Source organism: Dermacentor variabilis, chromosome 5 (assembly GCF_050947875.1).
Source record: "Dermacentor variabilis isolate Ectoservices chromosome 5, ASM5094787v1, whole genome shotgun sequence".
NCBI lineage: Eukaryota > Metazoa > Arthropoda > Arachnida > Ixodida > Ixodidae > Dermacentor > Dermacentor variabilis.
The window spans coordinates 123,758,134-123,772,329 of NC_134572.1; the positions used below are offsets into that span (position 1 = coordinate 123,758,134).

Below are 14,196 nucleotides of genomic sequence, written 5' to 3' on the forward strand. Positions count from 1 at the left end.
GTTGACTGTAGGTCGGCTGGCTGGGGAGCGGAACACCGCTTCTAATGAGCTGACATCATTCAAGAGTGTGTGCACAATATTCTGTTCAGATGTCGCTGCTACCATGTCAACAGTGCAGGTGGAACCTTGCATTGTAGAATAATTTCAATCTCCGTGGCCTTCGCTGCTTTCTATGCTCCTCCCGTCAGTTTTCTTCCCAATGCTCTTTCCCAAAAGGTGGGTGAAAGGCCATAGGCTTTTCACTTGAACCGACCTCTCTCTCTCTTGCTTGCAATAAAGTCCTTCTGCCTCTCTCTGACCTGCTCCACCTTGAAGGCTGTCTTTCATTTGGACATAGCATTAGCAGGAGAAAGATGTTAGGCCCAGTGGCCAGACATTGCACAGATTGGGGAAACTTTGTTTACACCAGGGATATTTACAATGCTGCATTCCACTGAGATTGCATTTGGAAAGTTGTTTCATTCTCATTATAAATTGTCTCCATGCATTATCATGCTGCAGTGAAGTGCGAATAAGAGAAAGCAGCTTCTTTAAGTATTAGCGTGGCAAGATGAGGACAAAGGCAAGAATGAGCCAATGGGACATGCACTGTACAGTCGGTTCACTTTGCCTTGTTCTTGTCTTGTCGTGCTATCTAAGACAACCGCAAGTCTACTCCAACTTTCCCACACCATCCCGTCATTTTACATGAGAAGACAACATAGATGTACGGTCTAACCCACTTATAACGATACCGGTTTTAACAATATATCGGTCATAATAATGAAAAAATGCTGCACCGTCAACATTGTTTTGTATGGGGAAATAACCTGCTTACTACAATGTCCCCATGCCGCATTATCAGTTATAACGATGAAGTCTGGCTGCTGGGTGTCCGTGCCAGAAGGTAATGGAATGCAAAATCCTTGAAAAGAAAAAAGAAAAAGTGAAATGCGAGCCGCTGCACGATCACCCGCCACTCCAAGTGCTGTCGTGCGCTTCTCTTCACGAGAGATGGATGCCAGCCTCGCACACATCTCTCGCATCGCCATTCCACCCCTCTGAACTTGAATGTGCTGCGCCAACTGCGCTGACAACGCTGCCGGCGCTGCATAGCGCTGCTCCCAAATTGCTCGCTGAACCCTCACAGTTGGTTCATTATTCTATGGCCCTCAATCTGCGCAGTTCCGCTAACAGATTAAGTTGCTTGTGCTTGTCTTTGTTCGTTACGTCGAAATCGTTCCGGGCCACATTGTTTCTCAGCCTCGTTTTTACTCGCCGCCGAAACGGAAGATGGCTGATCTGCTGGCTGATCATCGGCAACGTCGTGCATTGCCGGTGAAAAGAAAGCGCACTGCTATAGATTAGGAAACGAAGTGCTTCTAACCGATAAGGCGATCGTCGCGAACGTGCTTGCATCGAATAGCGACAGTGACAGCGACGACGACAGCGCTGACGCGGTAGGGCAAGCTGCCTCATCGTTGTCCCTGCAAGAGGCCCTGTTGATGATTCAGTCCCTCATGGGCTTGTTTTCTTGACGGACCTTCCGTTTCATTACGTGGAGCACCCAGATGCCTTATAGAAGGGTGTTGGCAAGCTTCGCGTAAAGCAAGCAAGGCTGACGGACAGGCGGTTCTCTCATGCAAGCCAGTGAGAATTATGTGGCCAATTGCTTGTGGCAGTCACGTCCCAGCATTTCTTCTGGATTTCTCAAGCTGAGATGCTGCTGTGGCAACATTCCCGCATTTTTTAAAAGGCGCCTTTAGGGGCCATCAAAGCGCGCAAGAAGCAGAGTTAAACAGTTAAACGAGTCAACACAATAAGAAGCCGGATGGAGGAAGGTGGTGGGGAGAACTGGCCTCCCCGCCATTATAGTTTTCTCGGAACTACACCAACCCCCATTTTGATTTTTTTTTTTTCATGTGATCCAGTTATAACAATTATCGGTTCTAACGATGGAATTTTTGTGGCACTTGAATATTGTTATAAGTGGGTTCAACTGTAGTTCTCTTTCTGCATTCGCCAGTCTGTTTGTGATGCTGGTATGGTTCAGTCACATATGCTTAGAGAAATAATGTATGTTTAATGCCCAGTTATGCTGCAAATCATGCACCACAATTTCGAGTAAACAGGTGCACGTGATGTTCCACTCTGTTCCCATTTACAACTCATTTCAGCATGACAGCCCTTGCGGTGCTGCGATGGTGAGCAGCAGCCCCCCCCCCCCCCCCCCCCGCCCAAAAAAAATTGTTCAGTGACTATCCTATGAAATCGCTTAAAGCGTAGGAATAGTGTTCTGTGCTTTCTTTCTTTTTTTTTTCCCTTAGAAATTTGTCAATGTTTTATGAAATGACATTTTTTTTTTTGCGCATTATTGAATTCACTTTACCACAAGGTTTCTGTTTCTTGCAGCTGAACTGTGAAGTGCGAGCCAGTGTTTCTTGTTTAGTGTACAACTATGATGGCTCAGGTATGGATCCACTTTTTTTCTTTCCTCTTACTTTGCGACAGTTATTTCTTGCTGTGCATGCGGCATAAATTTTCAAATGGGCACATTGGAACAGTTTACAGTACTTGTGCTTAACAACAGAACTGCCACAAGTAGTTTATTTTGAAGGGGCTCTCTCATTGTCTCAGAAGGTGAAAGTAAGATGGCAATTCCAACTAATGGTGCATGGTTTTGAGCAACTTAATTGCTGGCGTGTCTCTGCTGTTCTTTTTTTTTCTTTCATTATCTGGATAGTTGCAACACGTCTTGCATGTGTTTTGCTTGTGTAACATTATTGCCAGCTTAAAATGGGCAGAGTACTGTCATGTCCCATATCCTGCAGTAGCTTGCTCTTACATCGGACCTCTTGCACCCACCACGTGAACATTCTAACATGACCAAGACACGTAGCACCACATTGCCAGATTTACATAGATCAGGATAACTGTGCTAACTGATAACACACATCAGGATAAATATCCCAGTGTAACACATAGGCTGTGAGATGTACCACTGTTGGAATGCTCTGGATTATAAAGTTGAGAGTCTGGCGAAATCTCATCTGGTCAGGAAGAATCATGAAAAATGCAGATGCCGACCCAGATCAAAATGTTAGTCAAAATTTAACGTTTCAGCCCCTCACGATTATGAACAGATTGTGAACAAGGCTTCCATATGGGGGCCGTAACCTTAGGTTTTGTTAATTTCTTTATCTTCTTCATCATCTGTTTTATTTTTCTTCAGGCTCTGGATTAATTTCAACCATTTGAGGCTTTTAACATGCAGCTCAATGTACATACGCAAACGTTTCTTGCATTCCGCCATCATCAGAGTAGGGCGACCACCACAGGCAGGTATCGATCGAACCTGTTACCGTGTGCTCAGCCGTATCTCGGCAGAAGCCGTAACGTCACATATGGGTCATCCCATTAGTGGATCAGGCTGTTAAAAACATTGTCCAATATCATCAATGTAGGTCAGCTCCTTGCCTGGCAGATTAGGTAATGGAGTGCCAACACAAATGTGCAGTGTAATGTACACCTAAGGATTATGCACTGCCCAGAATGTAGTACTGCATAAAGCAGCGGGAAAAGGCAAGGTTTCTCTACATTATGAATGAAAAATTCCCTGAAATGATCATTTAGGCATTGGGCATGTTTGAAAAATAGGGTGTTGACTGTATTCACAACTGCAGCATTATAAGCGGTCTATGCTGTATGTGGTGATGTCTTTGCCTTGGGTCTTGGATATATATATTTTGGGTATATTTCGGGCAGTGACAAACCAGACCCCAGCAATGAAGGGTGTGAGAACTGTCTTATACACCTTCGCTGTTTTTTTTATGTATGGGTTGCTCGGATTTGCATACACATCAGTCAGTCAAAAACTTCAGTGAAGACCTGAGGAGTTTTAAGCCGTTAGAGATCCCATGCGGGGAGCTCCTCGGGCCGAAACCGTAGGTGACGCCCAAGTTGGGACGGGAACGTGGTGACGCTCCGCCAGTTCTTGGGCCCTCTGGACGGCCTTGAGCTGGAGTTTGAGGTCTGGGCCTTTGAGGGCTTCCTCCCATTCGGGCTCACGGGAGAGAGGGCCCTTTGTTAATGCGGTACATTGCCAAGGCATGTCCGAAAGTGAGCAGTAGAGTTTTTGGCAGTCTGGGCAATTAGCCGGGATGTCTGAGTTATAGTGACTCAGTAGGCCTCGTGACGGATACGAGTCCGTTTGTAGCATTCGAAACGCGGCCGCCTGCGCACGTTCGAGTTTGGAGTGCGGGAGCAGGTATTTCATTCTGCCTTTTCGATAGTGTGAGGTGATTTCGTGATAAGTGAGTAGCGGGTCATTAAACTGAATGTCCAGCCCCTCGGAGGCCGTGGGACCGTCGCGGCGGGCAAGTTCTCGCGCACGGTCGTGGGCCGTTTCATTGAGGTTGTTTTCGTGGATGAATGTCTTTCTCCATGTGAGCGGGGAACCAGGAGAGGTTTCGTTTGCTCTCCTTTGAGCTCGCTAGTAGTATATATGCTACTTCTTTACATACGTTGCCGCTTTCGTAGGCTCGAATTGCGGCACGCGAGTCCGTGAGGACATGGGTAAATGTGGGGTCTGCCATGGCGATGGCTACGGCTATCTGTTCTGCTTTAGCGCTGGTGGTCGTTTTAACCGATGCGGATGATCGTAAGGTTCCGTTACCGTCCACAACTGCTATCGCGAAAGTGGATGTGTTGCCGTACTGGGCCGTGTCCACAAATGCGGTGGCTTCACGATCCGCGTCGGTGCGGTCGAGAATCGCGCGGGCGCGAGCCCGGCGCCTGCCCACGTTGTGTTGTGGGTGGACGTTTCTGGGAAATGGTGAAACTTTGTAGTTGTCTCTAATTTCGCTCGGTAGGGTAATCGCGTGCTCAAGATTGGGAGATGGGGAAATATCAGCTTCGTTTAGGATTAGTCTACCGGCTTTGGACGAGGATAGGCGTAGTATTTGCGCCATAGTCTGAGCCTCGATCACTTCTTCGATGTTGTTGTGCATGCCTAGCTGGTCAACCTTTGCTGTACTTGCTCTTTGTGGAATGCCCAAGACCTGTTTGATGCTCTTGCGAATGAGTGTGTTTAGTTTCGTCTTTTCTATTTTCGTCCAGTTGTGGGCAGAGGCGACGTAATTACCGTATTTACACGATTGTAAGTCGACTCGAATGTAAGTCGACCCCCCCATATCGCTTGACCAAAAAAAAACCGAGGGCGCATTCGATAACGAAAATTTATTAGTAGCTGACATGGTCATTGGACTACTCGTCTTCACTAGTGCTGCCATCGTCATCGTTGCTGCGGTCCCACAGCGCGTCGTAGTCCAGCGAAATTTCAAATTTGGCAAACGACCGCACCAGGACATCTTGCAGAACAGCAGCCCACGCCAAATGCACCCAACCACACGCAGCCGTCTGGGAGGCTCTTTTGACAGGTCCGGTTGGCGTAATTTCGCAGTCTTCTGCCGCCAGCCACTCGTTGTACTCACGGCGGAGCAGAACCTTAAAATTAAGGCGGAGGTCCGGGCTTATTTCATGACCACGTCGCACTTCACTGGCAGGGTCCGATCATGCATTTCAGCGACGTACGCCGCAAGCTTAGCCTACAGCTCCGCAAAGTGTCCATACTTCGGCACGTGGGAATTTCTCACTTGCCGCCACACAGGTGAAAATTTCGCTTCGCTGCAGTCGCCACTCTCGCACCACCCGTTTAGAAACATCGAAATTGCGGCCCGCTGCGCAGTGATTTGTTTCTTCGGCGTAACGGATGGCAGCCCTCTTGAACGCTGCTGTGAACGAGTGCCGAAAGATTAGTGGGCCTGCAGCACTCATGACGACTGGGGAAGCGTAGAAGTAGCGCGTAGCCGAAGTGGAGCGCGTCAAGAAGTTAGTCAAACCAATACCAATGCCTTTAAACAGAGAAAAAGAAACCCGCGAGTGGTGTCTGCTCTTCCATGAACTACCGATACTCCCCGCAAGCGCCGCCGTTCTGAGGGTGCCGCCGCAAATGGGAACAGTGGCGCTTCCATCAACTATCGACACCCCCCCCCCCTCGTGTTGCATGCACTGTAAGACTCTCAAAAATGTTGAAAAACCCTTCCGAAATGCGAACAAACACGCGGGATAGCAAAAAGATACGGGTAGGGCCATAGAGCAAACATAAAATTGTAACTACGTTGTAGCTCTCGTTGGTACGGCTTTTTTTGGCGGGGCCATGTTTTTGGTTTCGATTGTAAGTCGACCCCCCCAACTTCAGACTTTCAGATTTTAAAAAAGGGGTCGACTTACAATCGTGTAAATACGGTAATGTGGCTCATAAGAAATGCATGGCATACGCGCAAAAGGTTATCTTCGCAGAGACCCTTCCTGCACCCCGAGACTGTGGATGAGCCTGATCATGTTTTCAGTTTTGGCGGTTAAATGTTTGATCGTGTGTCCGTGGCATCCGGTGGCTGCGATTAGGAGCCCAAGAATGCGTATGTGGTCGACTCGCGGAATCTGATGTCCGTCTCTTGTGTGTAGTGCGATCGGAAGTTCGTCTAGAGGTGTTAGATAGCGGACTCCTTGGCAAGACTTGAGAAATAGTAAGAGTTCTGATTTCTTGGAGGATAGTTTCATTCCTGTGTCTAGTAGGTAGTCTTCCGTGGCATCTAGGGCAGACGTTAATGCCGTGTAGCCTCCCGGGTTCCAAATGGTGATGTCATCTGCGTATAAAGCGCAGGGTTGGAAGTGGTGCGCCATTTGCGCCATCCTGCTCCAAACTGCTTTCCCTGCGCCATCCTGCTCTAAAACACAATTTTGCGCCATAACTCCGCCGCGCCGGCCACTTCGATGTTTTACCGTCAAATTTAGCGAAGCCTATGGGTTATTTTTCCTCTCACTGTGGGCTAGCCAATCTGATCCAATCCGATCCGATCCGATACTTCGTGCGAAGCTGTTTGGTGTTGTGTTTGTAAGCTGCTGCCGTTGGATGCTGGTCGCCTGCAAGCTTGGACATGAGCAAAAGTAAGTGTATTGAAGCTACCGAATCTAGAAAATGCTACATTATAGCAGTTATGTAACTTAAATGCTCAGCCTTGAGGGCAGCGCAGACAGGATTGTCTAAAAGCGAAGCTGGGTGGTCATGCCTTGTAGCTGCAGTGGACGAAAATGTGGCGCCATTGTTTGATTTTTCGTGATATATGGTATGCAGTAGGAAACAAGCTAGTGCCACTTGTATTTGTTGGTCCTCGCTTGTCATCAGGTCAGGTTGTCGAGCATACTAAATTCTCTATTATTTGACCCCCGTTTTCTCATATAATTCGAAATAGCAGCGCGGTCCCAAAGCCTATGGTGTCGGACGCTCGCTAGTTCGCACATGAGAAGGTTCGCACTGGTTAATTATGGCGGGGCCGCTTCGAAGTACCACCCGCGACGTCAGTGATTGACCTAATAGACCTCACCGAACCTGTGTAGGGAACAGTGATGCCCGCACACCACAGGCGCGTGTGCTATGGCAGGCGCGACGTGCACGACTCCTTTTTGTTCAGAATGCCGCCCAGCTCTTTGACAAGTTTCAAACCTTGTTTCAGAGCAAAGAGCCTCTTCTTCATTTATTTTATGATGAAATAGTTGCTGTGGTCAAACAGCTGATGGGCAGATTTTTGCGGCAGGAGTCGTTTGTAGATGTAACTGGTTTCCATTTGAAGAATGTTCAAGTTGAATCGCAAGCTAACTGGAAAGTGAAACCTGAGCTTGGCTTAGATACTGAGAAAGAAATGGAGCTTTGGACACCAACTCAGAAAAAGGCTTTCTATGTCAAGACCAGAGCTTTCTATATATCCTGCACAAAGTACCTCGTCTCAAGGTTACCTTTGGACAACAAAGTGCTGTTCCACAGTAGATTTTTGAAGCCTGGTGTAGTAGGAGACCACTACACAACGTCACTGCGCTACATCGCGAATGCCCTGCCACAAGTCATGCCACCCAGCGAAGTATCATCTCTAACTGATGAGTGCTTGCGCCTTTGCTGCGAAATTTCTGACTGGGATGTTTCAACAAATGTTGTTGAACACTGGGTTAATGTGTTTGCACTAAAAATGCCCACTGGCGAACCCAAATACCCAAGACTGGGAAGGCTCGTAAGGGCTGTTCTTTCCTTGCCGCATGGCAACGCAGACTGCGAGAGAGGATTCAGCGAAAACAAGCAGGCGCTTCACCATCGAGCCTCTTTGTCAATAACAAGTGTGTCAAGCCTTCGTCAAACGAAAGCATACTTGAAGCGTTATGGGGGTGACGTCACAAAGGTGCCAATCACTAGAGATCTCCTGAAGTGTGTTGGAAAGTCGTACAGTGGTTATCGCAAACGCGTTGAAATGGAAGAAGAATCAAAATCACGCAAACGGAAATGTGACGAGCCACTGACAGAAAGCAGCGAAGAAAAAAAGCTGAAAGAGGAAAAGGCCACCCTGCAGTGCCGTCTATCCACCCTGAAGGCATTACTTACCAGTGCCGAGGAACTCATCAGCACAGGAGTAAAATCGAAGGACATGGACAAAGTGGAAACTGGAAACGTTTTGCTCGTTGATGTGAATTCCAAATTGCCGGCGGTGCTTGAGCGCATTAGAATGATAGATTCCATGCTGGAATCTAACAAGTAATTCTAACAAGCAAATTGAATGCTGAATAAAATGATTTTCTTTGCGTTTTTTTGTATGTCAGTGTGAAGTTGCAATTATTACAAGTACTTTACTCTAGAAACATGCTCCAAAACACAATTTTTGTGCTCCAAAACATAACTTTCGTGCTCCAAAGCTGCTCCGGAATGGCATTATTACTGCTCCATGAGCTGCTCCAAAATGCTCAAGCCTGCTTCCACCCCTGAAAGCGCGTTTTACGTTCGGGATGTCTCATAGTTTGTCTGCGGGTCCCTTCATCACTATGTTAAATAGTAATGGAGAGATGACTGAGCCTTGAGGTGTTCCGATGGAGCCCAGCGTGTAAGGGTCCGACTTAAGTTCTAAGACTCGCAGTCGGGCTTCTCTGTCTTTTAGGAAGGAGCGTACGTACTCCTGAAATCTCGGCCGAGGCCGAGGCCTGCCACAGACTCCAGTACGAAGTGGTGCGAGACGGTATCGAATGCTTTCGTGAGATCGAGGGCGAGGATGCCTCGAACGTCTCTTGTTTTAACGTCGAAGATCTGTCTCTTTAGGAGTAACATGACATCTTGAGTGGATAGGTGGGGTCGAAACCCTATCATGTTGTATGGGAGGAGTTCGTGTTCCTCAATGTAGTGTGACACTCTGTTGTGAATGACGTGCTCCGCTACTTTACCCACGCATGAAGTAAGAGAGATGGGTCATAAATTGTCCAGGTTAAGGGGTTCGCCGGGTTTGGGAATGAGGACCACTGTGGCAGCGCGCCATTGCGTTGGTACCTCTCCTGTGTCCCACACGTGGTTGATGTCTTCCGTGAGTAATGTAATGGATTGGTCGTCTAAGTTACGTAACATTCGCTTGGTTACCCCGTCAGGTCCTGAGGCCGACCTGCTGTTTAGGTTGTGTAGCGCCTCTCGGACTTCTGCTTCTGTGAAGGCAGCATCTAGTTCGGGAGTGGATTCGCACTTTATGCTCGGGTAATCGTTGTGGTGAGCGTTGCCTAACAAAAGGTATTGTTTGGCAATTTCTTCCACGAAAGACTACTCCGTTCCCCCTTTCTCTTTATGTGAGTGTAAAAGTCGGTCTAGCGCGTGGCTTTGATTATCCTTCGTTTGGCTGTTGTCTAACATGCGTTTCAGGAGGTTCCACTTACCTCCGGTCCGCATGCGGCCGTCGACCGCCTCACAGAGTTCGTGCCATTGGAGTCTTGTGAGTTCCGTACAGTACTGGTCGATGTGTTGGTTGAGGATCGCGATGCGTTTGCAAGAGGCATCTGTTTAGACGTTGCTTTCTCCATCGCCCAGGTATCGAGGCCTTGGCTTCGAGTAAGTGTGCGAGGTGAAGGTCAACCCTTGGGACCTCCAGTTCCGTTTGTATGGTTTTCGTGGCTCTAGTTACATCGCCCTTTATCGCAGAGAGGAGTTCCGCAAAGGAGTTGTACGTGTTCGTGTCTTCCTTCCGTAACTCACGGAAGGTATCCCAGTCTGTGAGGGTGAAAGTTTGGGGTGGGGCGGTCGTGTTTGGTATTTCTGTGCGTATAATGAAGTGATCGCTGCCCAGGTTCTCTTGCATGTTTGTCCATGTGTAGTTTGCTACATTTCGGAGTAACGTGAGGTCCGGTGTAGTATTGCGTCGCGTCAACGTACCCAATCTGGTGGGGAACCTGTGGTCCGTCACCAGGGTGAGGGACAGGTCGTCTATTGCGCGCGAGAGGTTGTTGCCGCTAGGCTTGATTGTGGGGTAGCCCCACGACGGGTGGGGGGCGTTGAAGTCACCTGCGATGATGAGCGGTGAGTTTCGTGCCAATGATGTGACTTTAGTAAGGATCGCGTGGAAGGATTGTTTGTAGTGCACAGGGGAGCTGTAGACGTTTAGTACAAAAATGGTTTGTTTTAAGAGTCGGTTAGGTACAAGCTCGATTAGGATCGCCTCGATGCGACTGTTTTTTAGTAGGACGGCATGAACGATGTACGCGAATTTTCTATTAACAAGCGTGGCGATGCCTCTCCTGGCGTCCCCTCCTCTTTGGGAGACGGGGCTGTACCCTGCGAGCGTGAGGGTTTCGCATAGAGTTTCTTGTAATAGTATTACGTGCAGCTTTTTGGGTTGAATTTTGAGGTGCTGTTGCAGCGAGGATTTGCGTTTCACGTAGCTAGCGCAATTCCATTGCCAAATTTCTAAGGTATCCCGTGTCGTGTTAGCCATGATGGTTTTGCGGGGGATTTATTGGTGATGAAGGGTGCATCGTCATGTCCATCTGTTGTGGCTGACTAGCTTTGTTTTTAATTTTTATGGCGACTTTGTTTTCGATCACCTCTACACGGTTTGCTAGGGTACGAATACTTTCTAGGTTCTCTCGCGTGAGGCGCAGAATTTCGCCTAGGGTGTCTTGCAGTGCGTGACTCTCTTCTTCCAACTCTGGGAGCGGAGGGGGTTTGCGTTTGGCTGTGCTTACTTTTACGTTTGTCTCTTGGGGTGATGCTTGTTTGGGAGCTTTAAGGCTTTGAATCTGCTGTTTCGCGTCATTAAGCTGCTTTGTAAGCACTTGTATGGTGGCTCGGAGACCCGCTAGTTCCTGTCGTAGGGCTGTTACTATCTCGCTTTCATGCTCGGGCAATGAAGACCGCGTTACCTGTCTGGTAGATGAGGCGTTCCGTTGCTGCTGCTGTTGTTTCCCTCTTACTCGGTTGGCCCACATCAGTTCTGTGTGGCCGGATGTAGGGCACCCCCTGGAGCGGGAGCGGCTGCTACGGAGGGCACTGTGGCGCTCGGGTGTCGGCGTGACCGAGCGACTCCTTGTGGTCGGTATGGAAATTCCCGAGGTGGCGCTCAAGTCGCTGTGACTGGCGCCGCTCGGTCCTCGGGAGCGGCTGCAGCCGCGTTGGTTGCGTCTGCGGCGGCGTCTCTGTCGCACGATGTAAGGGACTTGAAACTTGTGTTTGCAGTCCTTGTCAGTGGTTGGGTGTGGTCCGCCACACAGGGTGCAGTGAGTACACTGGTGATCTTCTGGTGGCGTTTTGAGGCCACACTTCCGGCACCACGTGGTGTTGGGGTTAGGGCATACATCCGCGCGGTGACCGGTGTTGCCACAGTTGTAGCAAACTTCCGTGTGTCTGCGAAAGAGCGTGCATCGAGCAATGCTTGCTCCGCAGTAGATGTAACTTGGTACTTGCATTCCTTGGAAAAGGATTGTCACGGCTGTGGTGTTTTTTATTCTCTTCACCTCCAAGGCATTGGGGTTGCATTTCGTGATGATCAGTTCTCGGAGTTGGGGGTCAGTGAGCTTGAGGTCAATGCCTCGGACTACGCCTTTGCATGTGTTATCGGGTGGGGCCGAGTATACTGCGACCCGATATGTGGTATCTTTCATGCGAATCTTTTGCACCGTGGCGTATGCTCTTGCATTACGTTAGCTGGGAGTGCAGATGATGAAGATATTCTGAGTTACTTTGGGGCAGATGGAGTCTTCCGTGAGGTCTTGAGGAGCCAGGGCTGCCGCCATTGCAAGGGCTTGCTCAGCCTGCACTGGTGTAGATTTGGCCACGTTAAGACCATCTTGGGGTCTCACGATGATACGGAACGTGTCCCTCGGTAGTTGAGGGAGTCTCGAGGTAGCGACGAGGCGCTGGTATGCGCTGTTCGGTCCGGCGGTGCGATCGCCGTCCCTTCGTCTGCCACGTGTACTTGACGAACTTGGTCCTTGATGTTGACTTGCCTTGCCCTTGCGGGGTTTGCGGTTATATGCCGCGATCCAGCCCGGGTCATTCGTGTCTTCCGGTGATATCGTCTCACCGGTGACGATTTCCATGGCGGTAATGAGTGACTTGCGGTGTTAGGCTTAGGTTTGCCCACCTTTGCACGCCGAGGTTGAAAATTCGAATTCACAAAATGTTGTGAAAGAGTGCACCCACCGAAATAAATCTGGTATCCCCGGAATCCGTGTAACTTGCTGCTTTCGCTGGTACGCAATTCACGTCGATTTGGGGTGAATAACCTCGTGAAATCATTGATGATATCGGGAGCCGATGTTTTCGCGTCCGCACTAGTCGGCACCCCACTACATTCCTTCAGCATACATATGTGAAGGTTTTTTTTTTACACATGCATACCTTGGCATACATTGGAACGTACCTTGTTTACTCGCACTCCTTTATACTTATTTTTTCGCAGAGATACTGGCTTCATACAATGATGAGGACATTTACATTTTCAACTCTAAACACTCTGATGGAGCTGAGTTTGTGCACAGATACAAAGGCCACAGAAACAGCCAGACAGGTGAGTTTTGCTTGCTTCTTTTGCCTGTTAGGGAGTTTTAGAATTAGCACACCCAAGTGTCTTGGTATACCTAAAGCCTCGTGCCCTGCTTGCGTTTTGTGCACCTTCTTTACATGCAAGAAGCATGCAGTAGAGTTTCTACAACTTCAAAAATATGTCAATACTGCTGATGGTTCTCACCCACAGTGAAAGGTGTCAACTACATGGGTCTCCGGAGTGAATATGTCGTCAGCGGCAGTGACTGCGGCTACATCTACCTTTGGGACAAGGAGAGTGAGCACATTATTCACTCCATGCATGGAGATGAAGAAGGCGTGGTGAGTACATTCAAGGGAACTGCAGTGAGCAGTTTTGCAAGCCGTTCGTGTCAGCAGTTAGCAGTTTTGTGTGGAAAGACGCACACTTTGTCTGTCTGTCTGGTGCAAGAGCATGAGCAGTAGGACAGGAGGGGTAGGCACAGGTTGTGGGGTTTGCTACACTACTCTGTGCAAAGAAGGAAACAAAATGAGACAAGAGTGTTACACAAACACTGACTACCTGTTGAAACTTTATTTGGGCATGCATTGGGTATAATGTGCAGGTGTTATTGAAAACTGGCAAATGATACGTGTGGCAACATTGGCAGAGTAACAACCAAGATCGATTGGGCTTAGCAGGCAAGAACCACAAAAAGAAAAAGATATTGTCAGGTAGTCAAGATTGCAGAGCACATTGATTCACACAAAGAAATTCTTTTTCAGTACTGGGCTACCGAAGGTTGACTTATGGTGTTGTCACCGAATTTCCTGGTACGCTGTGCTTCTGATGTTTTACCTGTGCACAGGTAGTGCAGAGGATATAAAGCGGACGTGTCAACGGTGCTAACATTCGTGCTATTGCGAAAAAAGTTGCTCTTTCGGATTAATGTGCTTTGCGCTCTTGGCTGCTAAGGTAATCATAGAGCAAGACTGCCCACATCAAATCCAAGAGCTACACAGAGGGTGCCTGGCTTCAACAGTTAAACCCATTTATAACGAACTTGATAGTTCCACAAAAAGTGCTCATTGTATCAGTAGTTCATGTGGAAAAATTACCAACACTGAAGCTGCCGTCGGCACCACTTCAATATTCACATTGAATGGTTCCACATGAATATTGACAGCAACGATAATATAGCAACACTTGAGCAGCGGCTGGTCCAAACTGATCTAAACCGTCGTAATAGGCATGGTGGTTGGAGAACTGCACAAAGAGTGTCATTGCCATGGCCTCCGAGAAAGTACCAGCGTGCGCACCCGTGCCATTCCAGGCCACTGCCGCC

The 14,196-nt window shown here is 48.5% G+C and overlaps 1 protein-coding gene across 4 annotated transcripts in view; it reads left to right on the forward strand.

Annotated features, from left to right (window-relative positions):
* Positions 1-14,196, forward strand: part of LOC142583131 (DDB1- and CUL4-associated factor 8) — a 63,018-nt gene that overhangs the window by 31,917 nt on the left and 16,905 nt on the right. For all 4 annotated transcript variants that reach the window (XM_075693465.1, XM_075693462.1, XM_075693463.1 and 1 more), the window contains exons 9-11: positions 2,392-2,449; positions 12,789-12,896; positions 13,083-13,213. In XM_075693465.1, coding sequence (XP_075549580.1) covers positions 2,392-2,449; positions 12,789-12,896; positions 13,083-13,213 — 297 coding nt within the window. The remainder of the gene's footprint in view (positions 1-2,391; positions 2,450-12,788; positions 12,897-13,082; positions 13,214-14,196) is intronic.